Source organism: Spinacia oleracea, chromosome 3 (genome assembly GCF_020520425.1).
Source record: "Spinacia oleracea cultivar Varoflay chromosome 3, BTI_SOV_V1, whole genome shotgun sequence".
Classification (NCBI taxonomy): domain Eukaryota; kingdom Viridiplantae; phylum Streptophyta; class Magnoliopsida; order Caryophyllales; family Amaranthaceae; genus Spinacia; species Spinacia oleracea.
In genome coordinates, this window is record NC_079489.1 from 87,777,766 (window position 1) to 87,799,255 (window position 21,490).

A 21,490-nucleotide genomic window follows, 5' to 3' on the forward strand; every position below is an offset into this window, starting at 1 on the left:
GAAAATCAAAACGAAAATCAAAACGAAAATCAAAACGAAAATCAAACGAAAATAGTTCGAGGGCCAAATTCAGATATTTCTCATAGAATGCATGTAACAGGAAATTAACTATCTACCACATCACCACATAGCAATCACATTATTCAAGTTATTGGCATTATCGCAGCATTCAAGTGCGGAACTAAGTGCTTACGTAACCTCGGGGAAGGAAGAAGGGTAATGCCAGAATAAAATCCTGTAACCTCGGGGAAGGAAGAAGGGAACTAAGGGCCTGATACTACTGATCTAAGTGATGTATTCAACACTTTGAGCATACTTGGAAATTAAAAAAATTAAAAAAAAAAAAGGTAATCCAAAAGCCTCTTGGAAATCAGCAAAATAACATCCAAACAACAGTCTGAAGGGGTGAGTAGCAGTCAGCAACAGCCTTAGCCCATTCCCCATTACTTGGAAACATAGTGGCTGTGTGCTTTTTAAAGAAATAGATCTATACTCGGAAACATAGCAATCCCCATTTACTTCGTTGAGTCGTTAAGTTTCAAAAACGAAAATCAAAACGAAAATCAAAACGAAAATCAAAAACGAAAATCAAAAACAATAATCAAAACGAAAATCAAAAAATAAAATTGAACCCTAATCTGAAAACGAAAATAAAAAACGAAAATAAAAATTGAACACACCATACCACCGGAACCACGACGCCGAGCAACCACCGGAACCACGACGCGACGGGGAGATGCTGAACCACGGAACCAAGACAGCGACGCAGGGCTGAACCACGGAACCACGGAACCAAGACAGCGAAGCAGGGTTGAACCACGACGCGACGGGGAGATGAGCAACCAACGGAACCAAGACAGCGACGCGAGCTGAGCAACTCTTGGGTTCGACGGCGACGCGAGCTGAGTTCGACGGCGACGCGAGCTGAGTTCGACGGCGACCTTGGATAAGCTTGGAGCTATAGCAGAGAAGGAACAGAGATATGATTGAGCGCGGTTTGTACGTACGTTGCAACTAGGAAAGTAAAAATTTTAATTTGAAACGCGGACTTGTTGCAGCGGGCATTAACATGTACGCTGCAATAACTAAGGTTTGTTGCTGCGGGCTTTTATTTTGTACGCTGCAACAAACGCATTTGTTGCGAACAACTAAAATGTACGCTGCGATAACCCTTTAAAGGGTTTGACCCGCGTTGACCGACTGGTTGTTGAAGCGTATTTATACTTGTACGCTGCAACAAGGGGGCTGCAACAGGGGTTTTTTCTACTAGTGTCCGAGAGTAATAGATTTTTCTCTTTCTTTTCTTTTTCAATCTCTCTTTTTTTCCTTTCTTTTAGAAACCTTCACATTTGTTTTATTCTTTCATCTCTTTCATTTTCAACTCATTTTTCAACAACAACCATGATAAGATGAACTCCTTTTTCAATACTCACTTTGTGCTCTAAATGTAGCACACTACAACTCCCTCACCTCACTACTATTAGCTCCCCCAAGCTAGGCTTGGGACTAGTAACCAATGGGGTTTTCACAGGCTTGTAATGTGGCTAGTCACCGAATAAAGGGCACAAGCAAAAACATGGGTAGAAGAGGAGGAAATGTATCTATATTCATCTAAAGGCTACCTAAACAGAAAAATGCCTTCTTCCTCCTCTATGTGCATGTATATGAGTCATAAAACATTACTAACAGTTGCAAATCAATACTCAAAATCAATGACACACCAGGAAGCTATCACAAATTCCTAAACAAATCAACTAGCCAAGCACCAAGTCCACAAATAGTTAGTCAGAGTTGACTCATGCTAAGGCATCAAAGTAATCGAATTTTAAATCATGGCTGACACATCTACATTGCTCATCATCAACTACCAAGAATCAAAACAATTTCCAATCAAGGGGCACAGGGAAGCATGATTTTGTATTCATCGGAACGTATTTTTGTATTTTTATTTTTTCAAAGCAATAAACTACTCTAGAAAGAAATAAACACACCAAAATAAGTAAATGCAAAAAATAATAAGAAAACATACCTAAAATGTACAAGTGAGTGAAACACCCCCCCAAGCTAAATCAGACAATGTCCTCATTGGCTCAAGGGGTATCGAACCATCTCGATCCTCATCAGCATCATTGATGGCCTTGACCATCATCACCATCATCACCATCATCACCACCTCGACCACCATAACCGCTAGTGCCCGCTCCATACCCACCGTAGTAGGTGGGTGTGAAAGTGCCCATGGAACCGGGAGCTCCATATCCCTCCGCGGGATAGGTAAACCAGGAAGGGTGCTGAGCATTAGGAGCAATGTTGCCCTGTCTGGCATAATGATCATAGATAGGGAACATGGCCCGCTGGTGATCACTCGTGAACTCATGAAAACCAATCTCAAGCCTCCCTAACCTCTCATGAACGGACCTCTGCTCCTCCTCTGGTGTCGGGCCACCATGTGGCCTCCCCTCATCCCCTCGACGCCCCCTCCTAAAGTAGGTGTGAGGCTCGGGCTGAAACTGGTGAGGCTTTGGATGTGGGTCAGGCTGGGGTTGCGGGTTAGGCTACTCTTGCTCAAATCCAGCATATAAATAGTGAGCCTGGCCGGGTCTGAAACTGGTGCGGCCCTGAGGGTCAGGCAAGGTGAAAAGCATTTTCCCCTCGAACATCCAATACATGGCACCCGGCCTAAACAACCCATGTTCACCCTGTAAGCGGCAAAGCCCAGCAAAATAGGCCAAGTCTAATAGGTTGCTACCCAAAACCGGAGTCTGGTTAGCCTCAACAAAATTAACTGTGGCCATGGCAATGTGGGTGATGAACCCACCAATGGTGATACGGGTGGTGTGCGTGGTAGTGGCTATAGAATAAAGTTGGGAGGCCATATGATGTGCTAAGTTCATGGTATACCTCTCTTCCCCCTCTAAAACATAGCCAGCCAAAATCTCCACCTCAATACTCCTAACATTTTGGGTCTCCTCTCTACCAAAAATTGCGAACCCCAGGAACCTGTAGAAAACAATAGGGACAGGGTGTTGTATCTTGGAAGCATGCAAGTGTTGCATACTATCGGGATTATCATTACCAGTCAGCTTTCCCCACATGGTACAGTTATTATGGGCACTACCAGGCTTCCTACTAGGGGCAGTGGACAAACCAAAAATTCCACCAAAATCAGCAATACTCAAGCTAACATTACGGTTCATCAAGCGAAAATGTACCGACGACACAGTCCTATAACCATCTCTACGCAATTGCAAAGAACTCAGAAATTCCAAAGTCAATCATCTAAATATAAGACACAACATGCTATACATATTTTTCATCCCGACACCATAAAAAACTCGTTTTACATCTTGTTCAATACCCATATCATGAAGAGATTTTTGACATATAAAACGAGTAGGGATTACCTCCCTCTTTTTGAGGTGGATGAACCGATCACGTTGCCACTCCATAGCGAAAATAACATCCGGAAAGTCCCGGTCGGCTTCGAACTGGGGCGGCGGCGGTGGTGGTGTCGGCTCACGAGGTCGGCTAGTCGAAGCCTCATGTTGGTTCCTTCCTTGCATGGTGCAATTCCTCTTTGGACGACTAGACATGGTTAAAAATAAGAATTTTTGGTGGTTTTTGGGTTTTTGGTGAAATTTGGGGATTTGGTGGAGAGTGGAGGAAATTGAAATTGGTTGGGTATAGGTTGTAGAGGGTGATGAGAGGAAGATTTTGATGTAAAGTTTGTTGAATTTGGTGGAGATTTGAGGGAGTTTATGAAGGTTGGAAGTTATGAGAGGTTGGGGTTTAATGGAGGAAGAGAGAGAAAGGAAGGTTGAAGATGAAGAAAGTTAGGGAAAATGAAGAAGGCCCGTGAAGTTATGTGCGCTGATTCGCGCTTCGCCCGATCGGGCGATTTTTCAACCTTTTCTTTCTATCTGTGCGCCCGATCGGGCGCACCTCGCATGTTACGGATTGGGCGAAATGCAAACCTATTTTTCTTCGACTTTTCCAGCCCAGAATCCTTCCCCTGACCTTGGAACGACGTCATCATCAACCGCCCGATCAGGCGGAATGTCGCCCGATCGGGCGATTTACTCGCCATTGGAGTCGATCGGGCAACCATCGCCCGTTCGGGCGATTTTCAACCTTTTCTCTCAAATCGACACGCGCCCGATCGGGCGCACCTCGCTCGATCCGTACCGGGCGATATGCAAGTTACTCCGTTTTAGCTTTAATTCCGCTTTTTCGAACTTGGAGCCTTAGACCTGCACAGCATTAAACGCCCAAACCGTAAAATACCTTCTTCTCACCTCTCCAATACCAAAGACTACACTGGAACACACACTTAACAAGAATTATACTAAAACACACAAACGAAAACGAAAAATACACTACGAAAAGCAATAAATGGATAGTGAAGTACTCATCCCCCGATTAGATTGATGCAATGTCCCCATTACACAATCTCAGTTTATGCGCAGACAACGAAAAGAAGGGGATGAGAGCCACGACAGCTCATCGAATGGGGGCACCAAAGATGGTGTCATCTGGTGTCAAATCAATTGCCTTGGATGAGCTATGTGGCGTGGGAAGTGATAGATCACGACCCCGATCATGAATACGGTGCCCACCGTTTACAGAAATTTCGGCCTTTTGGGTCGCAGCATTATCAAATCGTGCTTCCTTTCGAACCCATGCCAAAGAGTAGATATTCCGGTCACCTCCACCTGCAAAACAATTCGAAACACGTGCTTTCTCCGAAGGATTATTAGAGTTAGTATGAGTCAATTCATTATTGAAATAATCATTAGAAACATTGACTCCAAAACATGACTCCTCTACCATAGGGCTCTTAGCAACATGGGTTAAATTGAAAGTAACCTTGTCATCCCCCACTTTTAAGGTCAGCTTGCCATTCTTGACATCTATGATTGCCCCCGCAGTGTGTAGGAAAGGTCGACCTAAAATAATAGGAATCTGCCTGTCCTCTTCCATGTCCAAAACAACAAAGTCAACAGGAATAAAAAATTTACCTACTCTAACAGGCACATCTTCTAGAAGACCTGGGGGGTATTTCACATATCTATCAGCCATTTGCAGAGTTATATTGGTAACCTTTAAATCACCCATGTTCAATTTAGTGCAGGCAGATAGGGGCATGACACTAACACTGGCACCTAAATCACATAAGGCTTTGTCAATAAAAAGATTTCCAATGTTACACGGGATAGAGAAACTCCCAGGTTCCTTCAACTTGGGTGGAGACTTATTTTGTAGTAAGGCACTGCACTCTTTAGTAAATGCAACAGTCTCCACCTCACTAAATGCTCTCTTCCTAGTCAAGATGTCTTTCATGTATTTAGCATATGCAGGTACTTGAGTAATTAATTCAGTGAAAGGGACGGTTACCTGCAGATTCTTTACCACTTCTAAGAACTTACCAAACTGCTTGTCTAGCTTGTTCTTAAGCTGACGGCGAGGGAAGGGAAGTTTGATAGGTGGCACTTGTGTTTCAATCTTCTTCTCGACCCTTTGGTTAGTCTCCTTCTCCTTGACCACCTTCTCACTTTCTTCTGGCACAGCACCACTGACAGACACTTCAACCTCTTCTTCAATAGTCATAGGTGGTCCATCATACTCATATCCACTCCGCAAGGTGACAGCATTTACAGACTCTCTGGGCACGGGCACGGGCTGTGAAGGGAGTTAACCTTGGGGTCTTTCTGCAAGAGTAGTAGCCATTTGTGCCAACTGTTTATCCATGATCTTGTTATGAGCAGTGAGAGCATCAATTTTGGCATCCTTTTCGCTCAGAGATCTCTGCAATTCCAACATCATATTCCTCATCTCTACAAGCATGGGGTCAGACTGTGTGGGTTGAGGTTGTGAAGGGAAACAGGTGGTCCACTAGACTGCGGGCTGTAGGTACTCCGCGGTTGGTATGACTGTTGTGGTGGTGGTTGGTAATGTTGTTGTGGCGGTGGAGGGTGTTGGATCTGATGGGGGTTCTGGACATTAGTACTCCTATATGATAGTAGGGGGTTGTTTTTATACCCCTCATTGTAAGAGTTAGAGTACGGATTGTTCTGCTTGTAGGACCGGAATGCATTGCATTCACTAGTGGAAAAAGGCTCATTTGCATCGCACATTTAAGTGCATTTGCGTCGCACATTGTACATTAAGAAAATGTGCGACGCAAATGACTTTTCAGGCACCATGTTGAAAAGTCATTTGCCTCGCACATTAGCTTAATGTGCGACACAAATGACTTTTCAGGCGCCAAAAAAATAAGTCATTTGCCTCGCACATTAGCTTAATGTGCGACGCAAATGACTTTTCGGGCGCCAAAAAAAAAAGTCATTTACCTCGCACAATAGCTTAATGTGCGACACAAATGACTTTTCAGGCGCCAAAAAAATAAGTCATTTGCCTCGCACATTAGCTTAATGTGCGACGCAAATGACTTTTCGGGCGCCAAAAAAAAAGTCATTTACCTCGCACAATAGCTTAATGTGCGACGCAAATAACTATTTAAGCGCCAAAAAAGTAAGTCATTTGCGTCGCAAATTAAGGTAATGTGCGACGCAAATGACTTTGGATATTCTAAAAAAATTGAGCTGCTGATTTTATTTAATCCTGGATTAAATAAAATCAGCAACTTTCAATAATACCAAAACACAAAATCCACACATAGTGATATTCAATTTAAACAAAATTCCAGAATGAACAAAGTTACAGAAATTACCAAGAGAACAACAATTGGCATGGGTACTAGGTAATGTAATACTTCAAATAGAACATCTGAACAATAATGACTCGACGATGCGATACCACAAACTACTAAGTACTAACCAGTATTCCAGTCACAATAAAATAGAATTTCAACTTATAAACAATCTGAATTTTCTAAAAATATGCATTAGGTTGTTAACACGAGCCTTAACTGAAGTCAATGGGTCCAACGCATGTTGGGTACCAATGTTGAGTGTATTCTCATTACTCGAGAAGCTGTGGCTCAATTTTGCACCAACAGTTGTGTTGGTCAGTAGACTCACAATATAATAGTATGAAGCATTCAAGATGTCCAGTTTGTCGTTCCTGCAGTACCCAAAAGTAAACAAAATCACAAGTGTATCAGAAAAGTATATCCAGTATCCAGCTTTCAAATGATACACTCAACAACAGCCAAAGGTGAAAGATTAGAACATTATTAAGTAGTTTTCGACAAGCAGAATCCAAATTTATTTCTAGGATACACGCATATTGAGATAATATGAATTACCAATATGAAAATTGTTAAATCATAATAGGAGTGATTCTCTTTCTTTAATTTCTGAACAGCAATTAAATGTTGCACATGGATATACCAAAGTGATAATCTGCTGATTAGTATAACAAAAGCTACTTACACATTCACAGATGCAATGAGATCATCATTAGTAACAAACTGTACCAGAATTCACAGCATATCTCTGAGACATACCCTTTATCCTAAGATATATTACACAAATAATAGGGTAATAATTAATTACCAGAAAAAAAAGGAATACAAAATTAACTTATACTTCCAGTTTTCCAGACGCAATAAAGTTTGTATATCTTCAAGTATATTACTATTACACAGCAGTTTCCGATAAAATGTAGATAAAATGTATTGTTCTGAACATACATACCAGAGCAGTGCGGTCTTCCATGCCTCTCTCATTGGATTGGACTTGCGTTTCAGCAAGAGTTGTAGCAACGACTCATGTCATAGTTTTGACTGTAGGTTCCAGACTTATCAAGATCCTCTTCAATTTCATTCCAACCCTTTCTAAGGATCCTCTCTAGTGTCCCACCCTCCACATACACCTGCAGAACAAAACAAAGAAATTAATATCAATCAGGGACCTACAAGATTATTAACTTATTGACCTACAAAATTAGACGTCTGACTTTTTCGGAAAGCATACAGAGAAGAGCGCGAAAATAGTGACAAATAAAGCGTCGGTGCGTAAATAACAATGTTTTTTAAATATATGGACTAGGCTCCACCATTTTACTTCACTTGTATAGTTTATACCGCCATAAAAGTTTAAAAGACAAAGCTACCCTATCTCCTTGCAAAATTTTCACCTAAACATTAATAAATCACATTTTATCTATGAGGAAAACAAATATGGAGGAAGTTTATGTGCATACATACCCTGTTAGGTTGACCAGGGGTATCGGGCTTGGACCAGGCTAGTATCCATGGAAGAGGACGAGGTGATGCATCTTGCTCGAGTCCATAAATCACGGCTCCCTTAGAGCCCTTGTGCGCAAACACGGCTCCGTCGCCTCCATTAATGAACTCTGGAAGCCTCGCCATGAAACTCCCTATCCAGTTGTGCTCTTTGTACTTCCTCATTCTTTGACCGAAACTTCTTCTTATAGCGCCGACGACCATTGCAGTAATCTGACGAGCATTGTTGATGTCGTTGTTTTTCAGCAAGTACTTCTTCGCCTCATTCAGCATCTCTTCCACCACTGCCTTCTCTTTCTCACCCAATTGCGCTGATGACGCCATTGCAGCAAAAATTTGATCAATGTTAGCATGTAAGTAATGATCTTTTCATCTCTGGAAGCAAGGAATATATTAGTAGGATTAATAAAAAAAAAGTTCCTTCAGTTCAACGCCCAAACCTATAAATCGGAAACTGCTACTTAGCACAAAGTCTGTGATGTTGTTCTTATCAGTATGGATATCAGTCACTACTATCCTTGTCCCTTTTAGACTGCATACATCACTGTTCTTGCACCTTACCTGCCAAACACAGCCATTCAGCAACCTCAGTCAATCTAGTACGCACTTGTGCGTAGTAGCATCCATGATTAATGAAAACGAAACAACAAATTAAGCACCTGAAAACAAGCACCACATCCTTCGCCGTTCTTGTAAATAGAAGGAAGAGCAGCTGCAACATGTCCACCATGGAAGCAGAGCTACAGGACCAATGTGGCTCATTCTCTTGGTTTATTCTTTTTATTGCTCCGTGAGAGATGCGGTAGGCAGAGAGCAACAACAGGTTATTAGCGATTCTTCAAAAGTTTCTTGCAAATCTCAACAACTATCATTTCCTGTTTAATCACAGAAATAATTCAAAACATAACTTCAAAGATTCCTTCTCTTAAAGTCTAGATTAAGCTTCTATTATTGATCAGAAATGCAATACATAGAACATTAAATACCAGATTATACGGACTTCACACAATTTATAAAAATGCCAGTGCATTTACATTTGAAAAATGAAATTCATTACTAAGAACAACCACAATAATTCAAACTAACAGGAGTAACAGTAATGTCTACGAGTTGTTCGGGGACCCAAACATGTGTTCAAGTCAACACTACTTTCAAAGCCTTCACAACACACATAATTACCGCATGCAATTTCATTCTGAAAACCAAAGAGAGAATATAAACATCACTGACATAAATTAATTAGGAAAACACTATGCCTCACCATGACTTGATACCTCGTGTTTGAGTGATAGAAGCCCTTGAAAAAGAGAACAATGCGAGTGAAGTACTGCATAATTGCATTCAAAAAACTCGTGTTCCCAGCTTTTTGTTGACCCGCACCCTGGAACAAGCAAAGGAAACAAAGGATGAGTAGTCTATCATTGTATCTCCATAAAAAAAAACACAGTACTACACTGTATGTAATTCAATTACAAACCCACTAACTAAAAGATTATAAAAGAATCATTTTGGTGTGGTCTTGTTCCCGAATTATTAGAACTTGGAAGTAGTAATTACAAAGTTAAGTAGTTACATGATTTATGTGACTCAATGTTCATTTTCCAGTAACATGGTCCACTTGCTCTTATTACCATTTCTTCTTTTGTCTTGATCAAGAGAAATATTGTTCACTAATAATACGAAATATTATTAGTCCCTGGTTTGAATGCTTATTACCAGTCAAGTTTGAATGCTTTTTAGTCCCAAAGCAATTGAATGCAACACTCAGTAATCAATCGAAAATCATTATTCAGTGGGTAAATGAAATACACAAAGTGAAATCCAAGAAAATAATATTACCTCCTGAATACGAGCTTTCTCCTCATCTGTGAGTGGAGATGTTTTCATCTTCCTTACACTCGGAAATACGCCAAGCCATTCAAAAAAACCAAAAATAAAACAAACAAAAAAAAACATCAGTCTTTTTCAAATAAATAGAATATGAGGGTAAAATTTAAAGTTTAGAGTAGAACATGTATGAATAAACACATATGCGAACAACCAAATTGAAGGAAAATTCGCAAACTCTAAGTAAATTGAAACAAATTGGCATGAATCATACTATGCTGGAGGAAACTAAATTAAGAGTCTGAGAAGAAGAAGAAATATCCGCACCTGAATGAAATTACAAGGTGAAATCGGTGATGTCTGTGCAATTCACCACTGCCGCGGCCGACAAAATCAGTAACGTCCATAACTTGTTAACCGCCGATCTCCACGACCAAGAAAATTAAATCAATTATTTTTAGGGTTTTTGATTGTTGTTGATTGGCGATGTTGGAGAAAAAAGGGGGTTTTGCTTACCTCGTATGGTGAGAGGAGATTTTGAAAGATAAGATTGATACTGAGTTTTTAGAAGGGGAGATGGAGAGGTGTTAGGAGCTCCAACAATGGAGATCCGAAAAGAAGAGGATAAGAGAGAAAGAGAAGGGAGGCATAAAGTGTCGTGAAGGGTTTTGGAACCCCAGCGAGAAAAGGGAGAAATAAATAAATAAAAAAAAGGACCGTGCGTCGCATAATTATACTTCTGCGACGCAAATTAGAAGTAAATTGCGTCGCTGGTCAATTAATGACCGACGCAGAGGACTAAAATGACTCGTATGAGGTAATTTGCGTCATATGTTAGTAAATCACCGACGCGAATGATATTTTTAAATCCAAATTAGTACTTTTGCGTCGCACATTATAAAGAGCGAGGCAATTATACCGAGGCAAATGAGCATTTTTGTACTAGTGATTGTTCGATAGAGCTCCTGCATTCCTGTGCATAATGACCTTGCATCCTACAACTATTACAGACATTAGCAGATTGGGCACTCATTGCAGCAACACTAGCATGTTGGGTGGATTGGGAAGATGCGATCTGTATATTATCCAGCTTATGATGTAGGGCAGTTAGCTGAGCAGTAACCTGTTCAATAGAATTCATCTCATGCTTAACACCCCGGTCGGCAAAACCTCTAGGATTCCCATATTGTTCACTATGGATGGTCATCTCCTCAATCACCTCTAAAGCTCTAGGCACCTCCAGTTGCATAAATCTCCCACTAGCAGCAGAATCTAGAATGATTCTAGACTCGTTACCCAGACCGTTGTAAAATTGTTGGATCAAGAACCAGTCATCAATACCATGGTGTGGGCACTCTCTCTGCAGATCCTTGAACCTTTCCCAGACTTCAAACAAACTCTCGTCTGCTCGTTGGGTAATGGAAATTATCTCTCCCCTTAGACGAGTCGTCTTCTCAGGTGGGAAGTATTTCACATAGAAAGCAAGAGCCAAAGAATCCCAGTCGGTGATTTTCATAGCTGCGCCGTTCAGACTATTAATCCATAGCTTTGTCTTCCCACTCAATGAAAATGGAAAGAGTATCTCCATAGTCTGCTCTGGTGTTAAATTCTTCTGCTTAATGGTAGCACAATACTGAAGACTGAATATGGAGATTAGGATCTTCACCCTTTTCCCCACCGAACTGATGTCTCTCAATCATATTTATCAGCTGGGGTTCAATCTTGAAATTCTCGACCGCAATAGAAGGCATGATCACCTTGGGAAGCACAGACAGACTTGGCTTAGTATAGTCTGTAAGCCTTGGCACAGGTGGGGGTGGTGGTGGTGGTGCTTGGTCACCCATCTCTGAATCTGTATGGAATAGATTGCTAATCAGATAATCGGATTCAGAGTCAGAATAGTCTCTCAACTGTTCAACGAATCTACGTCGTCTACGGAAGGTCCGTTCAGGTTCAGGATCGAACGAAGTCAGATCGCTGGTGTGGAGAGTCCTGGGCATAAACAAGCAAAAACTAGAAAACAGTCGTGAGATCCGATCTCAAGGAACGAGAGTCCGTTGAGAAGTAACAAACAATAATCTAACAATTAATAACAGAAAATAAAACCGTTTCCCCGGCAACGACCCCAAACTTTGACAGGCTAAATCGCACTCCTATCAAAGATAAACCTAACGTTCACCAACTAAAAATATAGCAAGGGAAGCAGGGATCGTATCCACAGGGAAATAGTGTTATTTCTACTATTAAAAGACTAATCTAGACTACTGGTAACAAGAGTTGGATTAGTTTGTGGATTAAACTAAAGCAAATAATCAAATCGGAAAATAACAATATTAAGGGAATCTAGGGCAGCGGTTCACCATAAATGCAGACCAGGATTGGATAACGGACAATAACAATCAATTGACAATCATAACTAGGAAAACTTGCATCTCTCGAATCTTATGAATTCCTTAGGATAAAACAACTAGCAGGCTCTCGCGATGTACTAGAAATAATTCCTATCTAATAGCCACAGACCAAAAACATCAGATTTATACCTCTCGGCGCATAATCTAAGGTTAATTAAACTCAAATCAAAATAGTCCGGCCGAACAGAATTGACGAGCAATGATAATAAGCTATAGAAATCATAATCAATCAATCAATTAATCAAGTCCACATATAATCCCAATCATGCATTCATGGATCCCCTAAACCCTAGAAATTAAACTACTCACTCATGATGATAAATAACAACGCAATTAACATAATGGAAAACATGATTAAAGCGATAAAATAAATTAAAGTAAGAAACAATACCGAATTGAAGAACAATGAAATAATAAAGCTTGAATTTTTTACTTGGAATTAAAAACTAAGTATTTGAATAAATTAGAGAGAAACTCAAAATAAACTAAGTATTCAAAACTAGAATAAAATATGTCTCTTAAAATAATGGGACTTAGAATATATAGTTTGCCCAAAATAACACTTAAAAACGGAAATAAACTTCGCGAAAAATCTGCTGGAGGTTGGCGTCGCCCGATCGGGCGACACTTCAGTGATCGATAGTCCGCCCGATCGGGCCAAATTCCGCCCGATCGGGCGGTTTGCGAAAGGTTCACAGTTGCTCTCTGATGGCCGCCCGATCCGGACCGTGCGAAGTGCGCCTGATCGGGCGCGCATTGACAGCATTAATTTCTTCTTAATTCGCCCGATCTTTGCATTTCGCCCTCAGCTCAAAGGGCGATTTGCAATCTTCAATATCCTTCGCCCATATCACCGAGTCTAACTCACGGGGCTCAATCATAAGCATCTTAGGCTCCCGAAAGTCGACGATAATGGTCCCGAACTTCCTCGGGCTCGTGCAGTGGCCTAAATCACCATGAAACGGGTGTAAAAAGACCAATTTCTCACTAATCAAACCTGAAACTCAAGGCACACTAAATAACACATATTAGTACTAAAAACGGCTCCTAAGAGCTCATTTGACGCATAAAAGTACTAAGGGACGGGGGTAAAACTCTATATAAAACACACATATCAATACCTAAATTTCTGCTTCAAACACAGAAAGACTCACATTCAAGAAAAACAAAAACCATGTTTGTTTGTTTATTTGAATGAAATGGTCATTTACGGGTTGAGTCAATATGCTTGATTAAAACAAACAAACTCTTTAACAATAAGAACTTTACTAGGTTCAAATCAATCTCTTGATTTGAGTTCCACAAACCTTTAGCATTGTTGCTTAGACCATATCAACAAGTTAACGTTCAAAAGCTCTATTTTTATGGACTTTTGAAAGTTGGTTGATTTCTAGATCAATTCAAGACAAGCTAGTCTTATTTGTTGAAAGTAACAAAGGATATGAACTATTGTTAGAACGCCTAGACAATAGAGTTCAAAGCTAAAGAAAGATTTTATGACTTTATTATTTCACATGGACTTGAGTGAATATAGGTTTATTTACTCAAATGTGATATAAGTTTGAATCTGTTTGGCTAGTTCAAAGATTCAGAAGTATATAACCCACTTGGCATGAAATCATAAAGATCTAGGTTAGATCATTTTGATGATTACTTAAGTCAAGAATGATCATCAATGATCGTGTGTTGTAATTTCACGATCTAGCTCCATAATATATGGCATATCTAAATTAGAATGATCGAAGTCAATAAGTTCTTGATTCGATCAATGATGAATCATAAAGACTTTTCCTATAATTTCTAAAACAAAATGCTCAACCACCACCAAACTAAACCAAATTCGTCAAAGCTATTGAAAAGTAATTTCAGAATATCTTTTCAATAATATATATCTAAAGAGTTGCTAAACTCAGTGGGAACTTAGTGCTTGTTATTCAACAAACTAAGGCCCAAGAGTAGATATATATGTTTCATTGTGATTTATTCAAATGAGACACAAGGGTATTGTTTCTACCATGAATTTTTGAGAACATAATGTTTGTTTGCTCGAGATAATGTCCTTTTGGAGATTCGTTTCCAAAATGACAAGTGGGAGAAAATAGACCTCGAAAGTATTCGAGGCGAACAACAAACATAAACGGACATTCCTGAGGCTTTTCGAAGTTCTTTAGAAAATCCGAATACGTATTCTTTAAGGACTTTAGAAGTGGCTTTAAAGAATAGACATCTCTTAGAAGAATTTACAAGTGCTTCAAGGAGAACAGAATATTCAAAGGACTCTCAAAGTGCCTGTTGATATTCTATTGTTTGATGTTCTATACCCAAGTAGGCATAGAGTTCAAATCACTGAAACTATGAGATTCTTGTTAGGCTATGATACATATGACAATTCATAAATCATGCGGAAAAACCATAAAGCCAGGAAAGCATATTATTTACACATAATCATTTAGCATAGTTTAGATGCATACTTTTTGTTGCGTGCCTTCCCTAGCTGCGCCCGAACCGAACAAGAACAAGTCTTTAGGACTCCAAGTGTCGTCCCTCCGTAGATAGTCCACAGCACGTCCGGATCCGCCTTAAGCTTGACCAACTAGGATCGCCCTTAAGGTACTTAGAATTTTCGGCACTTATAGGCAATTGTGTGACTGAATTTTTGCTCTCAAAAATCACTTTGAATACTTGAATACTCGATGTAAATATGTGACCCTAGGCACCTATTTATAGAGTTATGGAAAAGGATTTGGAATTCTATTAGGATACTAATTTATTTCATTATAATCCTACTAGGACTCTAATTAAATAAACTAAATCTTTTAGGATTAGATTTAATCATATGACAAATCCCGGTAGCCTTAGGATTCGAGTAACACACTTCGAGTGATACGCTAGCACCGCACGCAGGCCTTGCGGCCCACGCACAGTGCCAGCCCACTCGTCGCAGCCCCGCGCGCGCGCCAAGGCCATTGCTGGGCCTGGCCTTGCGCTGGACCGGGCGTGGCTTGGCAGCGTGTTTTTGGGCGCTTGGGCTTGCTGGCGTAGGCCTGGCTTCGTGTTGGGCCTTCGTCTAGCAAGTCTCGTCCGATGCTAATTCGTACGACGCGCTTCCGATTAAATTCCCGATTCCGGAATTTATTTCCGATACGAACAATATTTAATATTTCCGTTTCCGGAATTAATTTCCGTTTCGAACAAATATTTAATATTTCCGTTTCCGGAATTATTTTCCGATTCCGATAATATTTCCGATTCTGACAATATTTCCGTTTCCGGCAATATTTCCGATTCCAGCAATATTTCCATTTCCGATAATATTTTCCGATACGTACCATGTTTCCGTTTCCGGCAACATCTACGACTTGGATAATATTTATATTTCCGATACGATCCATATTTCCGTTTCAGGCAATATCATCGTTTCCGGAGCATTCATTTCTTGCCTGTGACGATCTCAGCTCCCACTGAAACCAAGATCCGTCGATTCAGAATATCCATAGATGGAGTATTTAATGCCATTAAATACTTGATCCGTTTACGTACTATTTGTGTGACCCTACGGGTTCAGTCAAGAATAAGTTGTGGATTAATATCATTAATTCCACTTGAACTGAAGCGGCCTCTAGCTAGGCATTCAGCTCACTTGATCTAACTGAATTATTAACTTGTTAATTAATACTGAACCTCATTTATTAGACTTAACATTGAATGCATACTTGGACCAAGGGCATTATTTCCTTCAGTCTCCCACTTGTCCTTAGGGACAAGTGTGCATTTCCTAATTCCTTTGTCGCTCGATGCTTGCTCTTGAACATAAGGTAAGAGTTGTCATCCTTATTATGTCCAGAGGTGTTCCTCGGTTTCAGAGTTCAACTGATCAAATAAACAGATAATCATAGCCTATTATTCATCCGAGCACGGCCATGCATTTCACAGTTTCTAGCTCTCCGAGTGGCCTTGTACAACTTTTAAGCATCTCATCCCGATTTATGGGAGGACAATCCCAATCTTGCGATCTTGAGATTAGACTTCGTTTGATAGGTGATTACCTGAGCGTTGCCTTTATAGCCTCCTTTTACGGTGCGACGGTTGGTCAACGTCAAAGAAACCAGTTCTCAAACAAGTAATCTCAAATCACTCAGGTATTGAGGATTTGGTGTCTAATAATTTTAATGAAATTTACTTATGACAGATTTTCATCTCTTACAGTAAAGTTTCATAGGTCTTGTCCGATACTAGTCTTCTCAAAGTAAGTATCTATGCAAATGATTATGACATTGCCATGTCTACATAGTTCAAGAAACAGAACTACTAGTCATCTTGCATTCTAATCGTCTAACGTTTTCTATGCGTCCAATTTTATAGAAAACTCCGACTAGGGGCCATTTTCTGTTAGGATATGATACATATGACAATTCATAAATCATGCGGAAAAACCATTTAGCCAAGAATACATATTATTTACACATAATCATATAGCATAGTTTAGATGCATACTCTTTGTTGCGTGCCTTCCCTAGCTACGCCCGAACCGAACAAGAACAAGTCTTTAGGACTCCAAGTGTCGTCCCTCCGTAGATAGTCCATAGCACGTCCGGATCCGCCTTAAGATTGACCAACTAGAATCGCCCTTAAGGTACTAAAAATTTCGGCACTTTTGAGCAAGGAATGTGTCTGAATTTTTCTCTCAAAAACTCACTTTGAATACTTGAAAAACTTGTTATAAATTGTGAACCCAGGCCACGTATTTATAGGGGTATGGAAAGAGAATTAGGATACGAATTAATTAAATTAGAATCATAATAAACTCTTATTTAATTAATTTATCAAATAGAATTAGGAATTTAATCATTAAACGAATCCTGTACGTTTTAGGTTTCGTATGTGAACACAAACACCCACGCACGCACAGCAGCCCACGAGGGGCGCTATGCGCGCGCGCGCACAGCCCGAGCATCGCAGCCCACGACTTCCGCAGCCTTGGGCGCGCGCTGGGCCTGCCTTGCGGTGGGCCTGGCGTAGCTTTGGGCTGGCGTGTTGTGGCGCGCGTTTCCCTTGCTGGACGTGGGCCTGGCTTCGTGCTGGGCCTTCGTCTAGCAAGCTCGTCCGATGCTAATTCGTACGACGCGCTTCCGATTAATTTTCCGATTCCGGAATTCATTTCCGATACGAACAATATTTAACATTTCCGATTCCGGAATTAATTTCTGTTTCGAACAAATATTTAATATTTCTGTTTCCGGAATTATTTTCCGATTTCGATAATATTTTCGATTCAGACAATATTTCCGTTTCCGGCAATGTTTCCGATTCCGGCAATATTTCCATTTCCGATAATATTTTCCGATACGTACCATGTTTCCGTTTCCGGTAACATCTACGACTTGGATAATATTTATATTTCCGATACGATCCATATTTCCATTTCCGGCAATATCATCGTTTTCGGAGTATTCATTTCTTGCCTGTGACGATCTCAGCTCCCACTGAAACCAAGATCCGTCGATTCCGAATATCCATAGATGGAGTATTTAATGCCATTAAATACTTGATCCGTTTACGTACTATTTGTGTGACCCTACGGGTTCAGTCAAGAGTAAGCTGTGGATTAATATCATTAATTCCACTTGAACTGAAGCGGCCTCTAGCTAGGCATTCAGCTCACTTGATCTAACTGAATTATTAACTTGTTAATTAATACTGAACCGCATTTATTAGACTTAACATTGAATGCATACTTGGACCAAGGGCATTATTTCCTTCAGTCTCCCACTTGTCCTTAGGGACAAGTGTGCATTTCCTAATTCCTTTGTCGCTCGATGCTTGCTCTTGAACATAAGGTAAGAGTTGTCATCCTTATTATGTCCAGAGGTGTTCCTCGGTTTCAGAGTTCAACTGATCAAATAAACAGATAATCATAGCCTATGATTCATCCGAGCACGGCCATGCATTTCACAGTTTCTAGCTCTCCGAGTGGCCTTGTACAACTTTTAAGCATCTCATCCCGATTTATGGGAGGACAATCCCAATCTTGCGATCTTGAGATTAGACTTCGTTTGATAGGTGATTACCTGAGCGTTGCCTTTATAGCCTCCTTTTACGGTGCGACGGTTGGTCAACGTCAAAGTAACCAGTTCTCAAACAAGTAATCTCAAATCACTCAGGTATTGAGGATTTAGTGTCTAATAATTTTAATGAAATTTACTTATGACAGATTTTCATCTCTTACAGTAAAGTTTCATAGGTCTTGTCCGATACTAGTCTTCCCAAAGTAAGTATCTATGCAAATGATTATGACATTGCCATGTCCACATAGTTCAAGAAACAGAACTACTAGTCATCTTGCATTCTAATCGTCTAACGTTTTCTATGCGTCCAAATTTATAGAAAACTCCGACTAGGGACCATTTTCAACCTTTGACATTCAAGTTCACTTGATAGACATTTCTTAGTCACAGGACTGGTCCTGACAGTCTATCTTGAATATATCGTCAAATTTAAGGGACTCATCATTTAATAAACCACAAATTAAATGGAAAAATGAATTCTCTTCATTTATTGTGAATGATTAACCAATAATGTTTTACAAAGATTTAAACTCTAAAACTTTAAAACATTAAACAGAGACATCAAAGCCATTCTCCAATATGCTTGATTCCCATAGCTGCAGTGTGCGAGTTGTGCTTCGCCTGCTGCAGAGGTTTAGTCAATGGATCTGATATGTTGTCATCAGTTCCAATTTTGCTTATCTCGACTTCTTTTCTTTCAACGAACTCTCGTAGAAGGTGAAATCTACGAAGTACATGCTTGACTCTCTGGTGGTGTCTAGGCTCCTTTGCCTGTGCAATAGCTCCGTTATTATCACAATACAGGGTTATTGGTCCTTTAATGGAGGGGACTACACCAAGTTCACCTATGAACTTCCTTAGCCATATAGCTTCCTTTGCTGCTTCATGTGCAGCAATGTACTCCGCTTCAGTTGTAGAATCCGCAATGGTGCTTGGCTTAGCACTTTTCCAGCTTACTGCTCCTCCGTTGAGGCAGAAAACAAACCCAGACTGTGATCTGAAATTATCTTTGTCGGTTTGGAAACTTGCGTCCGTATAGCCTTTAACAATTAATTCATCATCTCCACCATAGACCAGGAAGTCATCTTTGTGCCTTTTCAGGTACTTCAGAATATTCTTGGCAGCAGTCCAATGCGCCTCTCCTGGGTCTGACTGGTATCTGCTCGTAGCACTGAGTGCATACGCAACATCCGGGCGTGTACATATCATAGCATACATTATTGAACCAATCAATGATGCATATGGAATCCCATTCATTCGTCTACGCTCATCAAGTGTTTTTGGGCACTGAGTCTTGCTTGGAGTCATTCCATGAGACATGGGTAGGTAGCCTCGCTTGGAGTCCGCCATCTTGAACCTATCAAGCACCTTATTGATATAAGTGCTTTGACTAAGTCCAATCATCCTTTTAGATCTATCTCTGTAAATCTTGATGCCCAATATGTACTGTGCTTCTCCTAGATCTTTCATCGAAAAACATTTCCCAAGCCAAATCTTGACAGAGTTCAACATAGGAATGTCATTTCCGATAAGTAATATGTCGTCGACATATAATACTAGGAAAGCAATTTTGCTCCCACTGACCTTCTTGTATACACAAGATTCGTCTGCGTTCTTGATGAAACCAAAGTCACTGACTGCTTCATCAAAACGTATATTCCAGCTCCTGGATGCCTGCTTCAATCCGTAGATTGACTTCTTTAGCTTGCATACCTTTTTAGCATTCTTTGGATCCTCAAAACCTTCAGGCTGTGTCATAAACACAGTTTCTGTTAAAACGCCGTTTAAGAAAGCAGTTTTGACATCCATCTGCCATATTTCGTAATCGTAATATGCAGCGATTGCTAACATTATCCGAATAGACTTTAGCATTGCAACTGGTGAAAAGGTTTTCATCGTAATCCACACCGTGGACTTGCCTGTAACCTTTTGCAACCAATCTAGCTTTGAAAACTTCAAGTTTCCCATCCTTGTCCTTTTTCAGTTTGAAAACCCATTTGCTTCCAATGGCTTGGTAGCCATCTGGCAAATCGACCAAATCCCATACTTGGTTTTCAAACATGGAGTTTAATTCAGATTGCATGGCTTCTTGCCATTGCTTGGAGCTATGGCTCGTCATAGCTTGTTTGTAAGTCGCAGGTTCATCACTTTCAAGTAATAGAACGTCATAGCTCTCGTTCGTCAAAATACCTAAGTACCTTTCCGGTTGAGATCTATATCTTTGCGATCTACGCGGGGTAACATTTCTAGATTGACCATGATTCTCACCAGATTCTTCTAAAGATCTCTGAGTTTCATCCTGAATGTCATCTTGAGCATTCTCTAGAGTTTGTTGTTCGACTCGAATTTCTTCGAGGTCTACTTTTCTCCCACTTGTCATTTTGGAAATGTGATCTTTCTCCAAAAAGACACCATCTCGAGCAACAAACACCTTGTTCTCAGATGTATTGTAGAAGTAATACCCCTTTGTTTCCTTTGGATAGCCCACAAGGATACATTTGTCAGATTTTGGATGAAGTTTATCTGAAATTAATCGTTTGACGTATACTTCACATCCCCAAATCTTAAGAAAAGACACATTTGGAGGCTTTCCAAACCATAATTCATATGGAGTCTTTTCGACAGCTTTAGACGGAGCTCTATTTATAGTGAGTGCAGCTGTATTTAGTGCATGTCCCCAAAATTCTAATGGAAGTTTGGCCTGACCCATCAATGTCCTGACCATGTCTAGCAAGGTTCTGTTCCTCCGTTCTGACACACCGTTCCATTGTGGTGTTCCAGGAGGAGTCAATTCTGATAGAATTCCACATTCTTTCAGATGGTCATCAAATTCATAGCTCAGATATTCACCGCCTCTATCAGACCGCAGTGCCTTAATCTTCTTGCCTAATTGATTCTCTACTTCACTCTGAAATTCCTTGAATTTGTCAAAGGATTCAGACTTATGCTTCATTAGGTAGACATAACCATATCTACTG

General features: G+C 40.3%; 1 protein-coding gene across 1 annotated transcript; it reads right to left on the reverse strand.

The window, feature by feature from the left end:
• Positions 1-6,668: 6,668 nt before the first annotated feature.
• Positions 6,669-11,552, reverse strand: LOC110779771 (uncharacterized). Its single transcript, XM_056839345.1, has 8 exons — positions 11,274-11,552; positions 9,471-9,590; positions 9,296-9,404; positions 8,869-8,921; positions 8,650-8,770; positions 8,171-8,520; positions 7,659-7,836; positions 6,669-7,083 (listed from the first exon to the last, which is right to left on the reverse strand). Exons 1-7 carry the CDS (start codon positions 11,550-11,552, stop codon positions 7,708-7,710), a joined length of 1,161 nt encoding a protein of 386 aa, XP_056695323.1. The 3' UTR covers positions 6,669-7,083; positions 7,659-7,707.
• Between the last annotated feature and the right edge of the window lie 9,938 nt (positions 11,553-21,490).